The sequence below is a fragment of the Lacerta agilis genome, chromosome 7, assembly GCF_009819535.1.
Source record: "Lacerta agilis isolate rLacAgi1 chromosome 7, rLacAgi1.pri, whole genome shotgun sequence".
Lineage (NCBI taxonomy): Eukaryota > Metazoa > Chordata > Lepidosauria > Squamata > Lacertidae > Lacerta > Lacerta agilis.
The window spans coordinates 42,501,878-42,525,250 of record NC_046318.1 but is presented as its reverse complement, the minus strand read 5'-3'; the positions used below and the strand labels follow the sequence as shown (position 1 = coordinate 42,525,250).

Here is a 23,373-nt window from a genome sequence, read left to right as displayed (position 1 = left end):
AATTATTCATATGTATTATTCCCTTGTGATGATAAATGGTCAATTTCAATCTTAGTATGGATTTTTTTTTGGGGGGGGGGGAATCCTAAAACTATGCAGGGGGTGTCTGGGCCACTCTTCCAACTGCAGCCCCCACTCCATCCAAATAGCAACTTCTGAAGTCGGGATCCTCAGAAGCATGAGTTAAAAAGCTCTAAATCTCAAGTTGCAGGAGACCCTATGCACCTTTAGAAGTGTCCAGGAGATTTCACAGGCATTTTCAGTTTTAATCTATAGTCTATTTTTGCACTGTTCGAAATCAGGAGTCTTTATTGCACTCTGTTATTTCCATTTCTTCCCAATACATATTATAGTCAAGCAGGTAGCTAAACATTCAAAAATAAGGGTCATGCATGCCTTGGTTAAATGCACACTGCACCATTTCATCAGCTATGCTACAGATATATGTCTCTGTATATGAAATACAGGGACTCAGGTGGCGCTGTGGTCTAAACCACAGAGCCTAGGGCTTGCCAATCAGAAGGTTGGTGGTTCAAATCCCTGCGACGGAGTGAGCTCCTGTTACTCGGTCCCTGCTCCTGCCAACCTAGCAGTTCGAAAGCACATCAAAGTGCAAGTAGATAAATAGGTACCGCTCCAGAGGAAAGGTAAACGGCGTTTCCGTGCGCTGCTCTGGTTCGCCAGAAGTGGCTTAGTAATGCTGGCCACATGACCCGGAAGTTGTACGCCAGCTCCCTTGGCCTATAGAGCGAGATGAGCGCCGCAACCCCAGAGTCGTCCGCGACTGGACCTAATGGTCAGGGGTGCCTTTACCTTTATATGAAATTCATGAGATACCTAAATTATTCTATTGAAAAAACAGAATGAGGTTCATGATATCAAGGAAAAACAATTAACTTACTATTTCACATTCCTTACAAGTGTGTCCAGGTAATTTTTTCCTTTCCTCTTTTTTACGGACCACCTCAATGTGAGGAAAATCTAATACAGTGTTCCTTCTGGAAAGTAAACAGAAATTGCAAGATCTAAACAAGGTTGCAAATATTATTTTTTTGCATAAGAAAACTATCATTTACTTCACAGAGTGTTTGTTGTGGGGGAGGAAGGGAAAGGAGAATGTCAGCCGCTTTGAGACTCCTTCGGGTAGTGATAAAGTGGGATATCAAATCCAAACTCTTCCTCTTCTTCTTCTTATTTATTACCTGCCTTTTACCATAAGGTCCCAGGGTGAAATTACAGCATTAAAGCACATTATAATAAACAATTTTCCAACTTAAAACTAGTTAAGACAACTATGTTGGTTTAATGTTTCATCAAGTTGCTTTAGCAATTTCGGTTTTGCTGTTGCTTTATGATTAATAATAAAACATACTTAAAAATGGGATTAAAAATGTGGCAACTAACTTAAAATTGTACATCTGAATATTTTGCTGTTTTTTATGTTTACTGCTTTTTCATGTTTATATAACTAATGAGAGTTAAGAACAGATGGACACTGTAACTGTCATTCAAATCCTGTTTACTTCAAAAGGATTTGACCACAGTATTATTTTAGGTATAATTGACAAAGGCACAACATATCAGTGCAATCCACTAAATGCTGTTAATCTCTGTTCATCTTTAAAAGGTGCTGAACAAGACAATGGTCAGAGAGGCTTCGAAGGAACGGTAAGGATCCCATGTTAATATAACTGAATGTAATGGAAGATATATCCCTATGTCTTTCATCTTCTTCATTCTCCACAAAATGGAAACAGGTATATGTTTAATCTACAATCAACTAAAATAAAGCAGTGCATTTTCACACCCAATTTACATTCTTTATAACTCTTCCCAAAGTTTACTTGATCTTTTTCAAACTACGATGTCCCAGTTCTGCCATATAATCACTTGAAGAAAAACAAGCGAATAATCTTTTTTTTTTTAATACAGAAGAAGTCTGGTTGCCTTAAAGATGATTTTCACAAGCATATGGTAAGTACCTTTCATCGCTTTTATAATATGATTCCACAAAAGCCTTCTGTTTGGTTTTATCTTGTTTGTCTCCATGCCCTGAAAATATAGAACACGTCATAAATTTCAGTAAACCAACTTGGTCACAGCCAACTACAATATAGATTTCTCAGTACTTGAAAACAATAATTTCCCTTAAACACCTATATCTTTTAAAAGATAATGACTTGGTTTCGAATTAGCCCTCCTTGAATGGTAGGGATCCTTCTCCTTAGAGGGAACTGGGATCCAGTAGACAGTCCTGCTAGGGTACATAGGTGGTGCAGATTTTTTGATAGGCTTCCCTTCCTTCTGCAACCCCCTCTGCTGCCTCAAGCTGCTTTGGGAGGGTCCCTCAAACATCTGGGGCAGATTTTCAAGGGAAGAGAAGACAGCAGAAAACTGTCACCTACTTCTAGCAGCAGGAACATCCCATTAGTGGAGGAAAACTCACAAACAGCTCTCCTAACTAAGGTTCTGCTGACAGGACTATCCATGGTTGAAATCCTATGTGCATTGAATATAAAGCTGTAACTCATCCACACCCAATGTTGGCAGTGAATTACAAGTCTAAAAACAAATACATACTCTGTAGGCTTTTCTTTACTGTTGACATTTCCTTCTTTTCTTCTTCTTCCTCTTGACAAGACTCCCTATTGTTACATCCTAGGACATTGTCATCTTCTAGATAGGATTCATATTCTTCATATGATGTCCGATCAAATATTTCTGCAAAAGTGTCATTTCTTCTTTTCTCTCCTTCGACAAATGTGAGCAACAATTATTGCTAGCATTATTCTTGACACCTTGAGCTAAAAAGCAGCATAATCTATTTGAATATTTAGCAGCAGATGAATAAAACCAATCAGGTTCTAAAACTAGCTTTGTTATTTATTAACTTAAGGCATGCCATCTTGATTATCTGTATTAGAAAGATAGACCAACCCATGACTTAAATAGCTTCTTGGGAATTTCTGGTAGATACTAGTATAGGAACAGAATAATGACAATTTTAAATCTTCTTTCTTGGCATTGTTCAAATTAGTATCCTAAAAGGTGGGGTATAAATAGCTGTAACAATTAAGTTTCTTAAGAACCTGCAGGGTATTGGGGGGGGGGGTCCCACCTTTAAATATGAACTGGCTGAGGGCTTTTCTTTCATTTTTTTTTAAACCTTGCTGCCAGTTTAGGCTGCTACTTTGCTGCCCTCAGCAGCCTGGCAGGCTTCATTGCAACATTCTGATTGGGGCATTCCATCTCAAGAATGCCACAAGGCTGCACAGAGCAGGGTAAAGGTGTTTTGTTGTGTGTGGGTTTGCTTGTTTTTGTAAACTAAATAAATAAGAAATATCTTAAAGCACCTCAACTTTAAAGGTAAGAGCACCCACAATTTTTAGAATTCTCTTAACCCCAACTCACTAAAAACTTTTACAGAAGCCACAGTTTTCAGTTATGATTGATAGTGGTGGCACCTGAATACCAGTATTTAAGTGGACCTTAATTATCCCAGATCCAAGTATTTAAAGGCTTTTATAGGGCAGCTCTAGCATGTTGAATTCTACCCTGAAATGGAAAAAAAAAGAATTCTACCCTGAAATGAAGTATTCACAAGTGAAGATCAAAAAGAAGCAAGATTATATGTACTGGTTATTACCTCTGAAAAGTAGACAAGCTACCACGTTCCAGGCCTGTTGTAGTTTCTGAACTGACAGGATAGCTGAGCATATAGTACATTACCACAGTACACTAGAGAAGCTACCAGACTGTACAGGACTCTAGTCATATAATTCCCCTCCATAAGAGACACACAGCTACCAAGTTAGACAAAGCTCAAGAAACATACACCAGGCCATAGCTTACAACATTGCTGGGTCCAGAAGACTATAATAAGGACTCCTTATGGCAGAGTTATACAGCTATAAAGCAGGGAAAAAATACACGGTTTATTTTCAAGTCAAACATAAGCATGTTGAACCTCTGGACCCAAACAATTGTTCTATTGTCCTCATTCTCTAAGCTGTGCATTGTTGGGGGGGGGTCATTATTTTTATCGTTCCAGTGAACTGATGGACTGCTCATGCATTTTCCATCATCCCTTCTTAAATGCTAAGCAGGGAAGTCATCTTGGTACATGGGACAGCCGTGTATGTGTGCCATACATCCCTATATGCAAAGGAGCTTGTAATTGTTATATTCAGTTTTTCACTTGTTTTATTAAAACAATCAAACAAAAATAACTTACTTGAATTGTTTACTTCTTTATGTTCTTGATTTTTCATTCTTACTAGAATACTATCACTGACGTATGTATAGTCCATGTCTACAGTCTCTGCTTCAGTTCTTGTTTGGATCCCTTCCTTTTAGGCAACAGAGTCACAAAACAATTATATAACATTTTTTTAGGCTACTGCAATCAAATACATATTTTAAACTTCTATACCAGAGCAAATACCAAGAACAAAAAGTGTTCAGACTGTGGATTACATTTTAAGATTCTGCAAGAATCCTTTGGAGGGGTAGATCACACATATTCATTTAGTAGCGTCATCACTTGCAAGCTGTGTAACATGCAAGCTGAGAGTTGATTGAAACCTCAGCATCTCCCATGATTCACCAGGCCTGAAAATATTCTTCAAATCATTCTCCAAAACTAGTCTATAAACTTCCAAACATTGAGAATCTATCACATAAATGACACAAGCAAATGTACTAACTCAGTTTCATGTTAGCAAATGAATTATTACATTTGAGGAAGCAACCAACCGAAGTCATTAGTATTTTAAAAATCCAAAACATACCTGAATGAGCCTCTCTTTCAATGAAAGATATAATACTCCCTCTGTGAGATGCAGGGAAACTTTCCTGAGTAAGACTCAAGAAAATCTGAATATCTTTTTCTTAATGAATTATCTTTCTATGGATAAACAATTTCCATTTGCCTTTCCAAACTGGTAGAATTATACAAGAGAAACTCAGAAACTGTGTATCTGAATTGGCTTTCTAAGCATTTGCAAGACCAAGAACTAAGTTTACACTTTTCTATTGTTTCTGAAACTAACACTTCAAATAGGAACCATTCTAGTCTTGCTTTATTTTGAGTAAAGCATAACAGGTTAATAGCCATAAATAATATTTTGGTTTGTTCTGGGAGCTTGGTAATAGTCATACTATAAGATTGCTTACTTTTGCATCTATCAGAGTAACATCCATTTTGTATTGGGAAAGGTCAGCTCCTGGGTCTATGCTCCATTGCACATTTTCCAAGGATGAATTATCTTCAAAGGAAGAGAGAATTAATTTGTAAAAGAAATGAATGTTCTAAAAGTCATAGAATTCTAAGGATATGTAGATCAAAAAACCGAGACAAATAGTGACTAATTCAGACCTCAACTGCTATAAAAGGGCAAATTTTCAAAGGGATCCTCAAGATCGATGAAAAAGTGTGCCAGCCCTTGAATTGGCACCACTATTTCCCTTTTCATTATTGTCAATAGAAAGGTGGCTTTTTGTTTTAAGGCTGACTGGGGCAAAAACCTTGTGGAAATCCACCCCTTTTGCCCTGACTGAAGCAAGTTGACAGGATTATGGATGCAGCAGACACTCACTACAGATCTGTCCCTAATGGGGATGTAGGATCTCTGTTAGATGATGTTAACACCATTAAAAGGGTAAGACAAAGAACACCAATGTTCTGATATTTCAATAATATGATGAGTTACAAGGTACCTTGCTCCTTGTGCAGTTTTGCAGCTTTTTTCACTCTGCAAGGATTTGGTTGAAGCACAGATGCTGGCTCACCTACTGCAGTTTGCAACCGTATCCTCTTATTTGTTGGTTTATGGACACCAGCAGCCTACCGAGACAATAACAATGTTAAAAACCTTTTGCCCAAATATTCTGTCTATGCTGTTCATAATTCACATTAGCCAGATGTATCAGTCTCCTGATCCCCCACCCTAGAAGTACAAATAAGTAGCAAGAAAGTTCCTCCAGCAAATGTTGCATAACTGTCACGTGAACTCTCTCTTCGGCAAAGAAGCAAAAGAAATGCTACCGTCCCCCAAAAGTTCAGATTATTATTTATGCTAGGTAACAGTATTGCTCACAAACATACCTTCATATCTTCAGAGAGGTCTGATTCCAGGACGTCATTTGGTGGATTACAAAAGGCAGTAATCTCTTCTTTTATTTGTACTTGAGGTTCTCTCTCCAGGGATGCTTCCTGTACACAGGGATCCTCTGGTGAATCTTGGCTCATTAGATAACCAACGATGGTTTTAGATGAATAATCTTTCACTGGTGGTTGAAAAACATCACAAAGAGTTGCCTGCCTCAGCCTAGTTTTGGAGGTCTCAGCACTTACATGGCTTTTTTCTTGACAGCGAAAACCCGAAAAGCGATCAGATAAATCTAAAGGCTTATCAGTTATATTATCTCTATTGATAGGAGGATTGTCTGCATGGGAAGGGAAGGTATTTTCTTTTTCAGAGCTGATCACATGCCCACTCCTTTCATCAGGTTTCTTCCTTTTAGGGCATCGGCTGCCTAATTGTTTCTGTGATGGAAGAAGGAAGTCACTCTTGCCTGTCTCATCTTTATCTAAATGTGTGTTGGTCACACATGTTATGGGCTCATCTGCATTCTGTTTCAGAACCACTTGCTTACCAGTTGGAGACTGGCTGATAACCGAGGTTATTTCAGTCCCAGGTTTAAGCGGTACAACAAAAGCAACATCTTCAGATACTGATTTCACTTTCCCAGATCTAGAATAGGAAGAATTGTTGATGGAGTTGTTTTTCAGATTTGACTTACGTCCTGTTGCTAACACAGAAGAGGAAAGACTTGTATTGAGGCCCAAGCTGCTCTTCTTCACATTTGCAGAGGCTCCAAAAACAGGAGAAGGTACCTTAGAATCCCAGTCTGTAACTGGAGAAGCGTCCTCAATTGGATCTGAAAATCTGAATAGTTAAAAGTTGAAAATATTTTTTTTCTGCTAATGTGAACTAGTACAAAAAACAAACTAGTCCATTGAAAAAAGTAACGTTCAGCATAAGGCTGTAACTGTTATTTAAGACAGGAATTAAATTATCACTGTCTTCTGAAAGACTGGATTTATTGTCAGAAAAATCAACATAAGCAGAGCTGGACACACTCTACACTAAGAAAACCCTGATTTTGAACAAAAGTTGGAATGTAGGGTCAATAGAGGTAAGGATGAAAGTTAAGTAGGTTTGTTCAATATCCTACTAAAAGATCCTTGGATTTCTGAGTCTTTAGCACAAGGGTAGAGAAACCTTTGGCCCTCCAGATTCTGGAAGGCCCATCAGCTCCAGGTAGGATGGCAAAGGATGATGTGAGATATAGTCCAATAACAAATGGATGTCCACAGATACCCCATCCATGCTTTAGCAGATGCTGCCATTAGTTTTAACCTTCTGTCCATATTTATTATGCATTTTTGTAGTACATTAAATAGGAGCCCTGAACTTTTAAAGAGGTAAATGGTTTATTATTTTATAAACTGCAAATAAAAACATTATAGTGTGTGTGCATAAAAAAATACATAAGTAGGAATAAGACCAGGATTGGTACTTATGGTGACATCTAGCATATTACCAAGTACTTCTATTCAGAGTACAAAATATTGGCAGGGAAACCATATTAATTTATCTTATTACATGGCGTATACAGTGGTACCTCGGGTTACAAACGCTTTGGGTTACAAACACTTCGGGTTACAAACTCCGCTAACCCGGAAGTAGTACCTTGGGTTGTGAACTTTGCCCCAGGATGAGAATGGAGATCGCGGGGCAGCAGGCCCCATTAGCGAAAGCGCGCCTCAGGTTAAGAACGGTTTTGGGTTAAGAACGGACCTCCAGAATGAATTAAGTTCGTAACCCAAGGTACCACTGTATTAAAAATTCTGATATTGTCAGAAAATCTAAGTATGCTATTTTTGAACTAAAATGTGGTAAGTTTTCTTCATTATTACCATATTTTTCACTCCATAAGACGCACCTAGTTTTTAGAGGAGGAAAGGGGGAAAGCCCTGTTTTTTTGAGGATCAGCTCAAAGTGGTGCAGCTTTTTTTTTTTGCAAAGGGAAAAGCCCTGTTTTTTTTAGGATCAGCTGAAAGTGGTGCAGATTTTTTGCAAAGGGAAAAGCCCTGTTTTTTTGAGGATCAGCTGAAAGTGGTGCAGCTTCTTTTTCAAAGAGGAAAAGCCCCGTTTTTATGGGGTTCAACTCACTGTTCTGCAGCTTCTAGTCCTACTGCCACTTCTAGTTTCCAGACAGATAATCTAATCAGCCAGTCACATGTTGCTGGGGAAACAAACAGCCTCCCTCTGCATTCAACAATGGAGGCCTGGGCAAGGGGGTGGGGCTGGAAAGGGAGCCTTATCTCTTTCCTGATCACTTGCTGAACAGCTGTTCAGTGGCTTCCTTTCAACACCCCCTTCTCTCTTTGTAAAAAAAAAGAGCACAATCTGCTTTTGGCCCCTAGGCAATTCAGCTCCAGGGACCATGCATTTGCTCCATAAGACGCACAGACATTTCCCCTTACTTTTTAGGAGGAAAAAGTGCATCTTATGGAATGAAAAATACGGTATATTAAATATGTTATAATATATTACTATAAAAATATTTCTACCAAAATTTATTCTATGAAAGTCCATTTAGCTTCATATGTAAAATCTTCATCATTATTATTTTTTTTTAAGAAAATTCTAAGACTTACTCCAAGTTGTCACCATTACTTTTAGGAAACGCATGAACCAACTGTTGTCTGAAATCTCCCTGTGCTTTATTCCGAGGTTCCTATGAAATAATAACACCACTTTACATTTTGCAACTTCTGGTATGGCACATTTTTTTAAGAAGCTCAAAATGCACACATTCATATTTAATTTCATGGCAATGGATTAGCCAGGCCTATGTTGACAGAACAATCAGCTTGAAGAAAAAGTAGAGGCAGGTCTGTATGCAAACCCCGGATTTGCTGAATGGAAGAGGAAATTGAGAAAGAAGCACCTGGTTGTGCATGTAGTTATCTGTCAAATTCTGGATATGCTCAGAAAAGCCTGCTTCTTTGAGTATAGTTCCTTGAGCTGGATTAGTGTGATTGCACTCAGCTTATCTGATATAATTTTATTTAACCAATTATGTTCTGAAGCTATAGCAAAGGGATCCCATTAAATCAAATCACTGCAATGATTGCGCTATATTTCACCAACCAAGAAATATGAGTAGCAATTCTAAAAGATATGGTTCTATACCACCTTCATGCAATTTATTTTCCAATTTGCCATGCAAAAAATAAAATAAAAATGTTCAGCCTCCAAAGACATAATAAGTATACAAGTGAGGCATACGTTTTTGAAAACCAACATTAATTCCCAGTAATGAAAAATTACAAAATGAACTGTAATTTTCATTTTCATTTAGTTTTTGACACAATAAATGGACAACAATGATTACACAGTGATTTATACAGTCGATTGTCTCATCCGCTGTCATTAGCAATTGGTTGGTAGTACTTTTTGCCAAATCTTGAGACAAAATAAGCAAAAGAAAAATTGTTTTTCCCTATGAGAGTTTATTTCCCAACTAGATTTTTGTGGCAGATCATGAAAACAGGACTCACAGGCTCATCAAGTCCAAGTGTTTCTGCAATAACTACTGCCAAGGTAAATGGTGATCTTGTAGCAGTGCGCTCTCCTGCTATTTTCTCATCTGTACAGATGAAAGAAGAAATCAGTAACTCAAAACATACAGTGTTACCTCGGGTTACAGATGCTTCAGGTTACAGACTCCGCTAACCCAGAAATAGTACCTCGGGTTAAGAACTTTGCTTCAGGATGAGAACAGAAATCGCGCAGCGGCAGCAGGAGTCCCCATTAGCTAAAGTGGTACCTCAGGTTAAGAACAGTTTCAGGTTAAGAACGGACCTCCAGAACGAATGAAGTTCTTAACCCGAGGTACCACTGTATTCCACTTTTGCTAGTACAGATAGGATTAGGTTTAAAAAAGAGGTCCATAAATTGAGAATTGTGCAATAATATAAGTATGATTTCTTCCAAGGCAATTAATTCAGTAGAACATTTCTGAATCCTTGATTTTTAATTTTAAACCTATTTCTCGAATGCTCAAGTTAAGAAACAATTTAGAGGAACATATAGTATTTAATAATATGCAAGTTTGCAGTAGCCGTCTCTTGAGGTTCCTGGTTTCTATTCAACACTTCCCTATAGCTTTGGAGGGTGAATTGTTTCCTCATAAGAGTTGGCAAAATGCCCAGGCAAATGGGCAATCTCCAGGATACCTGAAAGGGCTGCTAGTCCTGGGTCATATGTCCCCTCTAACGAAGAATAAGCAGAGCAAAGGACCGTACAGAACACTTTTCACACTGAGGGTTTTTTTATTTATTCAATTCCATTCATGAATCTCTCCCCATAAAATACCTCAAAGCATCAAACATCAACAATTAAACAATTCCATATGCAAAAACAAAACAGAACAAAATTGAGATCAAATACAGATATGACCTTGGATAAAGATCTCCACTAAAAGCTTCATTTATTTAAAATATTTATAAACTGCTTAATTATTATTTTTTAAAAAATCTCTTAAGCAGTAAAATCGTCAATAATACCGAGTGAATACCAAGGAAAACTGACTGTACTCCTTTCCACTATCACTAATTTAAATATATAATGGCAAAACTTGCTAAATTTACGTGATACTGGGGAGAGCTGTGGGTCACAGGTATCAGCCACCAATACTTCTTCAGGACAGACATCCCTTTGGGTGGATGAAAGAGGGGTCTTCCCAAGCTCTAAAAAAAGAGAAAAATAAAGGTTATAATCAGATACAGCATCTTTTTAAAATGAAGTTTATTTATGACATCCTACAGCAATTCGTCTTTGGTATCAATGGTGGTTCTCTGCCTTGTGCTTGATCAAGAGCTGCCCCCACATTCAGATCCAGAAACAGAGTGAGCAACAATGCCCAGCTCAGGAGCAGCTCCACTCACACAGTTTCCCCCTCTGACAACTGGGAGTTAAGACTGTTCCTTGTTATGGAAACTCTAAAATAACTGGCTCTCTGTTTGTGGGTATGACAGGATGGAAATACTTTTGTTGTCCACTAGGTGGTAGTCTGAGACAGTTAGTAAAGAAGCACTGCTACCAAAAATTAAAACAAAATCGAAAATTCTTTCTAGTAGCACCTTAGAGACCAACTGAGTTTGTTCCTGGTATGAGCTTTCGTGTGCATGCACACTTCTTCAGATACACTGTGTATCTGAAGAAGTGTGCATGCACACGAAAGCTCATACCAGGAACAAACTCAGTTGGTCTCTAAGGTGCTACTAGAAAGAATTTTCGATTTTGTTTTGACTATGGCAGACCAACACGGCTACCCACCTGTAACCAAAAATTAAGAACCATTTCCTAAAAGGATGGAAGGATTTGGAACTGTATATTTTTATATTGTATAAAGGGGACCTCCTTCAAACTGTAATTATTCTTAACATTTTTAGCAGGGAAATAGATTTTGAAAAAGCATACTATGAGGTCTTCCTGTCTGTTCCAAATCTGGACCCTTTTGTTCTATGTACTGGACATGTCTATTTTCCCGTTTTCGGTGCAGTTGATTAACCATTGAAAGTGACTGAACAGGTGAATCTGGAACAAACTCTTCCATGTATTGCTCTTGTTCCCTAAGAAAAACAAACAAAATTAATGTGAAACCTAAATACTACAAAAAACAGAAAGGGTTGATCTGTCAAGAGTGCATTAAGGGTCACTGGGAATTGGTATCTGAAGAAGTGTGCATGCACATGAAATCTTATACCCAGAATAAACGTAGTTGGTCTCTAAGGTACTACTGGACAATTTTTAAATTTATTTCGACTGCTCAGACCAATACGGCTACCTACCTGAATCTGGGAATGTAGCCTTAGAGAAGGCATAAATAGTCCTTTTAAATTCTGGAAAAAGAGTGGCACTGCCACTTAGAACAGGCATAGGCAAACTCCAGCCCTCCAGATGTTTGGGACTACAATTCCCATCATCCCTAGCTAACAGGACCAGTGGTCAGGGATGATGGGAATTATAGTCCCAACATCTGGAGGGCCAGAGTTTGCCTATGTCTGGATTAGAAGGAGGGAATCTGGCAGAAGGTGCTAATAAAAAGGCAAGTGGTGGACAAAACAAAGACTGTCTTGGCAGGTTGAAACTAAAGTAAGTGGCTGAGACACTGGCAGTGAAAACATAAATTATAAACAAAAGATCAGGGAGTCAGTGGCACTATAAAGGAATAGCTGGAAATGACAACAGGCTCATTTACCAAACCTTTCACAAGTTCTGGTTTGGCTTACCAGCCAAGCATATTTCGTAGTTGCCAGAGATCACTTCTTCTGCTATGACCCCCCCCCCCCACCAGTCATCTACAGGCATTGGAGGACAAAGTACAGAGGTAGAAGAGACTCTTATATTGTCCTGGAGTAGCAGAAACACTAAGTCTCTCTTTCACTGTTTCCATCTGCTCCAAAACCTAGCAGCATGGCATGAGATACACTGCCTCCTTACCTCCCTCAACTAGAAGACAGTAGGATACATTTCTTGTAAAGTGCTGGGATGTGGAGCTACTCTGGTATTCAACTTTTCAGCACTCCATGAGCAACTCTTTCCCTCTCAGGAAAGGGAGGGTGTTACACTGAGATGGGACAGGGTTTATCTTTATTGTGGTTTGGTTATCATCATTATCCATCACTTCCTGGACAAACCTTTCCCTACATCTATTTGCATAGGTACAAACAGGATTTATACGTACTCTATCTTCTCTTGCATCTTCTGAAGCTGTTCAGAAATCTTTTTATTTTCATCCTGTAAATTGTTTCTTTCATTCACTGTAATATGCAAAAAAAAAAAAAATGAAATAACATGGGAATTTCCAGTTGTGTTTTAATTCTTCATCAGTCTTCTTAGGAAATCCGTTAGATGACTAAAAAACTCACTTGCATGAACTTGTACTCCAAGACATGTTGTTTTCAATCTAAATAAGGAGTTCCAGCCAAGTCACTAACAGAATGTTATAAATGCAATTTGTAACTTAATTATATCACACTGATTAACTGTAAAATCCAGCAACTAATTACTTACTAATTGACTTTTTCATCACATGAGAATATTGCTTCATAGAAATAAATAAGACTGGTGATGTAAAGGAAAGGACATTTTAAAAAACATACTGGTCCCACTGTCTTGTGTGATGTTTGCAAAGATGTGCCTTTATTCCTATCCTATCCTTGACCAAAGTCATGATTCTATCCAAATTAGTGGGCATTTGTGAGTTGCACTCCCTTCACAAGAAAGTCAAGTAATAGTTTATATCCAGGAACTTTGATTCCTTTTAGAAAGGCCCCTGAACCTAAGATGTAGAAGAGTTCTCCATTTGTCTATAAGCAAAACAACACAATCTCATTAAAGGGAAAGTGGTGACATTACAAAATGTCATTGAATCCAACAGTACCTGATTAATGGGAGGAAAATACATCAACACCCTCCACTCCTCAAACAATCAACATAACAATTGTATAAGCAGAAACATTGTATAATTGTGCTAGCACAGCAAACACCTCCAGGAGACCAAGCGAGTCAAGTCAAACACAGAAAAGGTTCGGCTCCTTCCCCTCTACCCTGCAAGCTAGTCATAAGCCAAATATAATCTGGGTTTGGGATGGAATCTTTAGGGATCTATAGCAATAAACAGACTCTGGCTCAATTCATACACCATAGCAAACCACAGTTTGTGCTTATCCACAATGCCGTTTGAGCTGTCAAACATACAGTAAATAATAATTTAGAACTATTTGTCTCCTATTATTTTCTATCTGCTCAGAACTATGATTCGCTCTGATTTCTATAGTGCAGCAGCTTCTTGAGGCAGAGCAATTCCTAACTCTGTGGTGCTGCTCTGCTTCTGTTGAGATGATGGTCTGTCGCTGGTTTCTGAATTCGGATGCTATGGCAGACAACAATTGGTACAAGCTGTGTTTTGCAAATTATCTTCAAACTGTGATTTGACACCTTGATTTGGTGGTACCTTCCCTAACCATGGTTTGTAAGCTTCCATAGGTTTGGATGTAAAAACAAACCATAGCTTGGCAGGACATGTCTTATCCAAAAAGTCAAGCCCAAGTGAAATGTTATTGGGCTACAACTCAATCCCAGCCAAATTCTGCTTGTGGTAGTTTCTGACTTTTTAAAAACATAGGAAAAAAGCACTTCTCCATATTTTATCTTATTTTTATCTTATTATATTAATTTTTTTGAAAGCAAATAGTGTTTTCTTAAGACATTCCAAAATTTAAGAGGCTAAATTTTGGGGAATGAATGTTCCATCAGACATAATGAGTATTTTCTGTGGACAACTTCTTAGTATCTAAATATAGAAAATATAGAAAAACTGACCATTACTGAGTGTAATTACTCAAAAGAGTGTAGTAACACATGTAAAGAGGTCACAATACTGTATTATGAAATGACTCAAGGAAGATAAAACTCACTCAGTTCTGTAATCAGCTTGAGGTTCTGTTGCCGAATATTTTCAAATTCCTGCTGTTTTTTCTTCATATGCTCTTCAGTTACTGCACAACGATCACATAATCCTGCTCTTAACCTATAGAAATTAGAAGATAAAGATATGTTAGATAAGCATAATAACTTTTTAAGTACTAGATAACTCAGGGCATACCACTGATCTATCAAAATTTCAAAAGTAGGAAGTCCATGGCTTAGTTTTTGAAAAACAGGGGCCCCAAAATATTTACTTAATTGGGAACCACTGCACAAGAGGCCATAAATATCCAGTGGAAATTATTCCTTAGTAAGTGTGTTTAGGAAGGGATGCGGGTGGCGCTGTGGGTTAAACCACAGAGCCTAGGGCTTGCCGATCAGTAGGTCGGCAGTTCGAATCCGTTGCTCGGTCCCTGGCTCCTGCCAACCTAGCAGTTTGAAAGCACGAAGTGCAAGTAGATAAATAGGTGCCACTATAGCGGGAAGGTAAACAGTGTTTCCGTGTGCTGCTCTGGTTCGCCAGAAGCAACTTAAGTCATGCTGGCCACATGACCCGGAAGCTGTCTGTAGACAAACGCCGACTCTCTTGGCCTATAGAGTGAGATGAGCGCCGCAACCCCAGAGTCGTCCGCGACTGGACCTAATGGTCCGGGGTCCCTTTACCTAAGTGTGTTTAGGATTACAACCTGAAGTGTGGTACAGATGATCTAGAATTTTAAAATCTTGGCTATCAACCATTCTTATTATTATTATTAATATGAAACACATTTTTGATACATGGCAATCAGAAGCACAATTCTAATTTTACTATCAAAGACCTTCCTTCAACTCCTAAATCTTTCCTACCTGTAGAACAACAAAATTGCTTTGGATGATCAAGTTAGAACACATCTATTTGAACTTATTTCTTTACACACACACCATACAAGGTTACATGCTTCATAGCACTGAATGAACTTCCACGTCCTTGAAAAAAGTTGTCCAATACAAATCAAAAGGCTTTGATTTTAAAATTTAAAATAGTGAGAGAGGTCATCCATTATCACCTCTTCCATTTAGTAAGCTATTTACTACTCAGTTTTATATACAAGCAGCAAACAATAATCTAATTGGCAGGGCTTTCAAGAAAAGAAAAATTATGGATAAATCTTACCATCAAAATAAGGTAATTTCTACTTACCGATCTTCTAAAACTGTAATTGTTTCATGCAATGATTTTTGTTGCTCTCTAAGCTGCTGGTTTTTGGTGTAAAACTCTTCGAGTCTTTCTGCATCCCTAAATGTAAATGGAAATTCATTTACAGCAACTGTATATGTGATAGATGTATTTTCATTAAGCAGAAATCATATTAACTCAAAGTTAACAAAGTAAGAAAACTGTGCTAACCAGACTAATAAAATGACTCATCTGCAGTACAAAGCACATTATTCACATGGTGCTTGATGGAAGAGGGAAGTGGTAGCATTGTACAACAAAATTATAGCTATTCTACTCATATGTTTTCCGTCAAGGAAAACTTTGCATTAGAATGGGCTGCAGGGAATTATTTAAATGAGAATAGATAACCAAATTACAGTGCAAGCCTATGCAGGTTTTCTCACAAGTCCCAGTGTGTTCAGTGGAGCTTACTCTCAGGTAAGAGCATACAGTTGTGAAACCTTAATGAATCAGAATGGCGAAGTTGTTCTACATGCATGGATGGGATGCTCACAATTTTTTTCTTTTAAAAAAGCAATATATGGGGAGGTTTAACAATTTCTTCCCCTTAGCTGCAATACCCATGAACCCCCTGCAACATGGAAATGACCCTCAGAAAAGACACTCCCATGGTCTCAGTGAAAATCAGAGTCCCTTATGCTCAACATTAAAAATAAAGAAGAAGAAAGATTGATGCTGCACACTACACATTTAATCTAATGTGTGGTAGTTATGTCCCATATTGGTTTATGGAGCAGGGAGAACAAGGTGGAATAAGATAAACAAATATAGTCGTACCTTGAAAGTCGAACAGCTTAGTTTCAGAACGTTTTGGCTCCTGAATGCCGCAAACCCAGAAGTGACTGTTCCGGTTTGCGAACTATTTTTGGAAGCCGAACGTCCGACGGGGCTTCTGTGACCTCCGATTGGCTGCAGGAGCTGCCTGCAGCCAATCAGAAGCCGCGCTTTGGAAGTCGAACCGACTTCCGGAATGGATTCCGTTCGACTTCCAAGGTATGACTGTAATAGTCTGGCCCAGGGGTCTGCAACCCGCGGCTCCGGAGCCGCATGCGGCTCTTTTACACCTTTGCCGCGGCTCCGGCATGCCCCCTTTCAATGCCCTCTCTCCTCCCCCACGATGGCGCTAACTGGAACCTGCAAAGGAGCCCAGAGACTGGGAGCAGATGGATCGGGGCTTCGGCGTCGGCAGCATCTCCTCCTGGGCTGCTATTTTGAACGCCCCGAGCCCCCCATCTCTCTCTCCCCCACCCCCTTCCGGCTTGTTTGTATGGTGAAAGAGGACGCAGCTCAGGGCGCAAAGTTTCCCTGGCCGAGCATGCAAGTTAGCCGCGGTGCCAGAGCCCGAGCAAGCGGGCAGGGCAGGGCAAGGCAAGGCAAGGCGAGCTTGGGATCTTTATTCGGCACCTGCCTGCGCCCTCCTCCTCCTCCTCCCGATACCAGCCGAAGCGGCTGCTCCCGGAGTGCATGCACGCTTGTTGTGTCGCTGTGCCTGCCTGCGCGCGCATCCCTAACGCTGCCTCTCCGGGGCTGTAACCATTGTAGCCAGCCGCAAAGCAGCCTCCCCTGCCCGCCTCTCAGCCACTCACGCCCCTCGGGGAAGCTGCTGACACAAGCTCGATGGGGTCCCGTCTCCCGCTCTCTCTCTCCCTCCTGTCCCGCCCCGTTCTGTGGCCCTGGCAGGTCTGCCGCTCTCTGGTTACTAAGCCAACCTCCAGGCCTGCTTGCTGTTGCCGCCGCTGCCGCCAAGAGCAACGTGGTTTCTTCCTCTCCTTTAACTTTCTCAAAACGCTCCAGGAGGAAAGCCGCCCATCTTTCCAAGATGATAAAGCTAGGTTCCCCCCCTCCTTCGCACTCGCTCCTGCATATTGAGCATTTTTAAATTTTATCTTCCATTCTGTGCAATGGCATGTGCACAAAATAAGATTTAATGTCGTTTAATATAATATCTAATATATTATATTTAATATAATACGAGACTTTCCTGTGCTTTGCATTGACTCATAATAATAATAATAATAATAATTAAAAAAATATAATACTTCCTTTTCTATTCTTTGCATTGGCTCCTAATAATAATAATAATAAGGGTTTTCCCTATGCTTTGCCTTGGCTCCTACTACTTTATTACCACTACTAATACTGTATATATATACGCAGGAGTCAATGCAAAAAAGTAAGAACTTATTCTTGTTGTTTTTACTAATTATACTTTGCATTGGCTCCTATACGTTATTTATTATTATTGCATTAAGGTAAGAAACAATATATGCAGTCTTATATTTGTTTTAAATGTCGCAATGGTTTTGCGGCTCCCAGTTGTTTTTTTCCTTCGGAAATGGGTCCAAGTGGCTCTTTTTGTCTTAAAGGTTGCAGACCCCTGGTCTGGCCAAACTATTATTTGTTTTAGTTATTCAATTTATGTATATATTGTCTTTCTGAAGGAGCCTAAATTGAATGCAGTGGTGGCAGCACTGCACACTTACACATGGTACTGGCCTGATCTTAGAAAACGGGTGGGATGGAAGGTCCACATCTAATAACAAATGGGTGTGCAGGTGGGAAACGTACAATCCCCATGTGCACACCATTTAGCTCTCTGCAACTCAAGCAGTTCAGGGCTGGTTTTTGTTAGATTTAGTCAGTGGCAAAAAAACAAACACAATTTAACTAATGCAAGAAGGATTTTTACTAACAATAACTGCAATTATGTGAGGATAACATGAAAGCCATATTAACAGTAGCAACAACTGATGTGGCACCTCTTTTTAAATGCTGGCAGTCAAGCTTTGAGAAAAAAAGACACCAAATATAAACACTTCTATTCAAAACTGACTGGAGTGTGTAGTAGTTTTCCAGACTTGCTTTAGAAGCTGCTATATCTTAGGGACTTAAGCTTGCAGCTCAGCTATGAACAGCTACTGGGTGGCATTAGGCAAACCAGTATTTCTTACTCACATGAAACAAAGGGAACCTTACAGCGATACTGTACTGACAGTACTTTAAACAACAGTGCTATCCTGCTATCCTATGTGTGTTCACCAAGAGGAAATTCTCACTATATCCAAAAGGGGGTTGCTTCCAGTTAAGTATGCATAGCAACAAACACTAAATAGGTTTTCCAGCTTGAGTTTCTCACACACAAAATTTGAATGCCTGTTATAGGCATAGTGATTGTGCCAGTAAAGAAAGTAGCCACCTAAGACAGCGTAAGAAATGCACAACATGGTAGCCTAGGCAATTGAATGCAATCCTCTAATCATGCATAAAAGTCCCACCTGTGGCTCAAAAAGCTTCCAATTTTAGTCCAAAGCTAGAATTTATTCTAAAGCTAAGCAGCAGTTATATTACATTAAAGCAGAATTTCTAAGCAAACTTACCTGAGAGCAAATTGGATTAAACTCATTGAGACTTACTTCTGAGTAAACATGTTCAGGCTACTCAGTTGTAATCAAGTCACTTGCTAGGAAATATATGTCACTGAACACAGTATTTACTATGAGTGAAGCATGGGTAGGATCGCTTGGTTATAAGTACACTCACATTCTAAGAACAGAGCAAAAAGTGTAAAAAGAAAGAGAAAATAGTGCATGATGGTCATGATGCTGCTTGACAAAACTGACAGGCTCTTCGGGTATGAAAATAGCCTTCCTAATGAGTGGTCCCTGACCCTGCATTTCCAAGACCATTAGCCTCACCGCTGAACCAGAGTGCAGCATAAGGAGCTCATTGTCTGGCTGGTTATCAGTGCTGAAATATTAAACCTCAGGTATTCAGAAAGAGTTGGGGAGAACAAGAACTCCTATAGAAGACTGTTATATCTACAATGCTCTACTTGTAGGATGATTCCAGCAAGTAATAATTAAGTCATTTAGCTTGGTATGTATTAAATCTCAAGAGAAAGTCATCAATAATACCCATCTTCCACCAACTCTGAGCTGAGGATGGAAACTTTTTAACAAGGAGATATACATGACAATATTATTCCAAACACAATCACGCTACACCAAAGTTGAAATTGTAGTTGGAGTACAAAAATGTTTTTGGAAATTTTGTACAGGCTGAAATGAACTTAGCAGATGTATCCTCCCCAACATTAACAACTTTATCCTATGCAAGTTACTTAGAAACATAAGAAGAGCCCTGTGGGATTAGGCCAAAGGCCCATCTAATCCAGCATTCTGTTGTCACAGGGAAGCTTGAATGCAGGGCCTGAGTACAATGATACTCTCCTCACTTGTGATTCTTAGCCACTGGCATTCAAGGGCACACTGCAGCCCAACACTGAAGGCTAAACACAGCCTCCACAACTATGTGCTGTGTGAATAAGTACTTCCTTTTGTCTGTCCTGAATCTTCCATTGGATGACCCAGGGATTTAGTATTATGAGAGGTGGGGAGAAAAAAAACCTTCCCTATCTACTTTCTCCACACTTGCTTAATTCTTGCCCACTTCTATCCTGTCTCTGCTTACACACTTTTTTCCTACACTAAAGAGCCCAAAAGGTTACAACCTTTGCTCATAGGGAAGCTGTTCCAGCCCCTTGATCATTTTGATTGCCCTTTCCCGAATCCTTTTCAGCTCAACAGTAACATTTTCAAGGGGAAGCAACCAGAGCCGTTTGCAATATTCCAAGTGTGGTATCGCCATAAATTTGTATTAATGGTATTCTGATACTGACAGGTTTTCAATTCCTTCCTAATAACATTCTTTTTTACAACAGCCACACAGTGGGTCAACACCTTCATCAAGCTATCTACTATGACCTTGGGTATCATTCCTACTAAGTCACTGCCAGTTCAGGCCCCATTAGTGTATTTGTGAAATTAGAATTGTTTGGCCCCATGTGCATCACTTTACATAAAATTGAACTTGCCATATTACTGCCTATTCACCCAGATTGGATAGCCCTCACATTCACAATCCCTTTTTATTTCAAAAATCTTGACAATTTGCTATCACCAGCAAACATGGCTACCTTACTGCTCACCACTAACTCTGGATCATTAATAAAAAAGTTTTTAAAAAGTTAAACATTAGTCTCAATAATGATCCATTAAGAGGTTATTTTCTACATCTTTCAGTTGGAGAACTATTTATTCCTATTCTCTGCTTTCTGCTGCTTAACCAATTACTGATCCATAAATGGACCTCTCCATTAACTCCAAAGCTTATTCAAGGCTTTGACAAGTGACTTTATCAAAGGCATTTTAAAAGTATACCTGTATCTACATCCTTGCTGATATTCTACAAGGTTAGTGAGACAGGATCTTACTCTTGCAGAAATCATGCTGGTTCTGCTTCAGTAAGACTTGTTGAATTGACAAGTAAATTCAACCACGTTCCATGAGACTTGTTCCAAAGAAAGTGTGCATAGTACTGCAGTTTTAATGTACTTGATTGCTAAACATAAGAAATGTTGCCTCTATTACAATCCTTGCAATATTGTCCTTAACCTTTTGCTTTATAATTCCTAGAAAAGGAGATAGTGTGCTCTGTCTGAAAAACCAGCCTCTGCAGACCAGTTAGTAAATGCAACTATTTCCATCAAATTAAGAATTATAGCATATGTGGAGATACTTACAAACACCTTTCTGTTTTCAGCTTGGTGATCTTTGCCAGTAATCCTAAAGAAAGAGAAACAGAAAAGCAATAATTTATACAGTGGTACCTCAGGTTACAGACGCTTCAGGTTACAGATGCTTCAGGTTACAGACTCCGCTAACCCAGAAATAACGCTTCAGGTTAAGAACTTTGCTTTGGGATAAGAACAGAAATTGTGCTCTGGCGGCGCAGCGGCAGCGGAAGGTCCCATTAGCTAAAGTGGTGCTTCAGGTCAAGGACAGTTTCAGGTTAAGAATGGACCTCCAGAACGAATTAAGTTCTTAACCCAAGGTACCACTGTATTTTGAACTTCCATATACAAATTAATGAAGAATAATGTCTTTATATGTAGAAACTACCAACAAATGCATAAATTTGGGGCTAAATTATAGGGTTATTGTTTTGAACAAGTTATTTCAGAATTTATAGTTTGTTTTTCAGTTACTTCAGTTCTCAAATGAAGGTAATGAACCAATGGTTCCTAGGATGCTTTCTCCAAGGGTAGCCCTGAAAAAAGCATATTATAGAAATCTAGCTAAGAAGTTGCCAGCACTCCAGATGGAAAAGAGAATTAGTGCAACATGAATGCAAGAACAATTTCACTCTTCTGTTTCACCAGCTCCCCTTGGGTTCTGGGCACTTTTTTTTGCTAGTTACTAAGGCTGGCCGAAATTTATTAATCCCGGTAATCAAGGCTGTGACATTCCTGAACCATAGCTGGAAGAAATAATGAAAAAAATCCAGTTCATTGCAGAGTACGGTATCTTAAACTACACTATTCAATATGGTGATTACTGATTGCTTTTTAAAAATCAAATTCATCAGCGCTCATGCTTCTGTTTTGAAAGCAAGTCATGCCACACATTAATGCCATGCTCCATTACAGAAGAAAGACAAAATAGAAAATGCATGAAAATGACTTCAAAAGAAAAATTAAGGGAAGACAGGAAAAGAGGGCTCTTGTCTCTTTAAGCACTAAACTATGCTTGATCATGTAGATCAGTTAGGAAAGAGTTTTTCTTAAAATGTGGCTGCAGTTTGGCAAGACAATTAGATATCTGGAATTAAGACCCCTAATAAAGTGCTCTGCTTTAATCCTTCTCCACACCCATCAGAAGGAATGAGACTACACAACAATGAGGCTCCTGTAAGGACAGGTAGACTGTTTTTGTTATTTTAACACTAGCAGCCTCAGTTGCTACTGAATAAGCTATACTACGAAGGCAAAACTATAATAATACTACTTCACTTGAATTCAGGAATTATATTTCAAAAAACTTTCTGGAGCCATCCTAAATCAATAAATTAGAATTCAGGTATGAAGTCTGTTGTATAAATTCTGAAAAATTATGTTTGCTTTGCAGATCACTAGAACATTTATTTTTTCTCTCCACTGTTCTCCTTCAGTAAAACAGACTGTCTCATAACCCATCAAAGATGTAGTATTTGTGCTTAAAGATTAGTCCTAATGAGATTTTTAAAAAGTAAGTAAACTTACCTTAACAGAGTTGCCCTTGTGTCTTCCAAGAAAACGTATGACACACAGAGAGCCAGGGGCGTAGCAAGGGAGGGTGGGGGGGCGGGCCGCCCCGAGTTCCAGGGGAGGGGGTGACACTTTGGCCGGCCCCCCCCACCCTGCCCTGCCCTGCCTCTGTGCCGCCGCCGCCTCCAGCAGCACAGAGGCTTGCTAGCCCCTGCAGAGAGCACAGAGCAAAACCCACTGAACGCGTGGCAAAAATAAGATTTACCACTTACCGGTACTTATATCTGCCAGCTCGCTGCACACACAATTTTCATTTAGGTTAGATTAAACTGAATTATAACCTATGAAATTTTGCAAAGGGTGGAACTACACATTACATGCATTTCCCAAATGAGTGTTTGCTGTTCAACAGCAATGTTTGGACATTTGTGGGGGAAACTGGAGGGTGAGTGGTGAGGTGTCTTATCCATGCTCATCCACTGATTCTCATCCACAACCCT

At 39.2% G+C, this 23,373-nt stretch overlaps 1 protein-coding gene across 5 annotated transcripts in view; it reads right to left on the bottom strand.

The window, feature by feature from the left end:
* The window catches only part of RBBP8 (RB binding protein 8, endonuclease), a 42,214-nt gene that overhangs the window by 9,211 nt on the left and 9,630 nt on the right, over positions 1–23,373 (bottom strand). For 3 of the 5 annotated variants that reach the window (XM_033155028.1, XM_033155027.1, XM_033155029.1), the window contains exons 3-17: positions 21,371–21,413; positions 15,751–15,846; positions 14,561–14,673; positions 12,826–12,901; positions 11,559–11,710; positions 10,718–10,825; positions 9,635–9,723; positions 8,729–8,808; positions 6,107–6,950; positions 5,719–5,845; positions 5,176–5,267; positions 4,235–4,349; positions 2,581–2,751; positions 1,983–2,052; positions 902–998 (exon numbers count right to left, since the gene is read on the bottom strand). In XM_033155028.1, the coding sequence (XP_033010919.1) occupies positions 902–998; positions 1,983–2,052; positions 2,581–2,751; positions 4,235–4,349; positions 5,176–5,267; positions 5,719–5,845; positions 6,107–6,950; positions 8,729–8,808; positions 9,635–9,723; positions 10,718–10,825; positions 11,559–11,710; positions 12,826–12,901; positions 14,561–14,673; positions 15,751–15,846; positions 21,371–21,413 (2,273 nt within the window). The remainder of the gene's footprint in view (positions 1–901; positions 999–1,982; positions 2,053–2,580; positions 2,752–4,234; positions 4,350–5,175; positions 5,268–5,718; positions 5,846–6,106; positions 6,951–8,728; positions 8,809–9,634; positions 9,724–10,717; positions 10,826–11,558; positions 11,711–12,825; positions 12,902–14,560; positions 14,674–15,750; positions 15,847–21,370; positions 21,414–23,373) is intronic. The other 2 variants (XM_033155031.1, XM_033155030.1) reach the window with 2 other exon arrangements.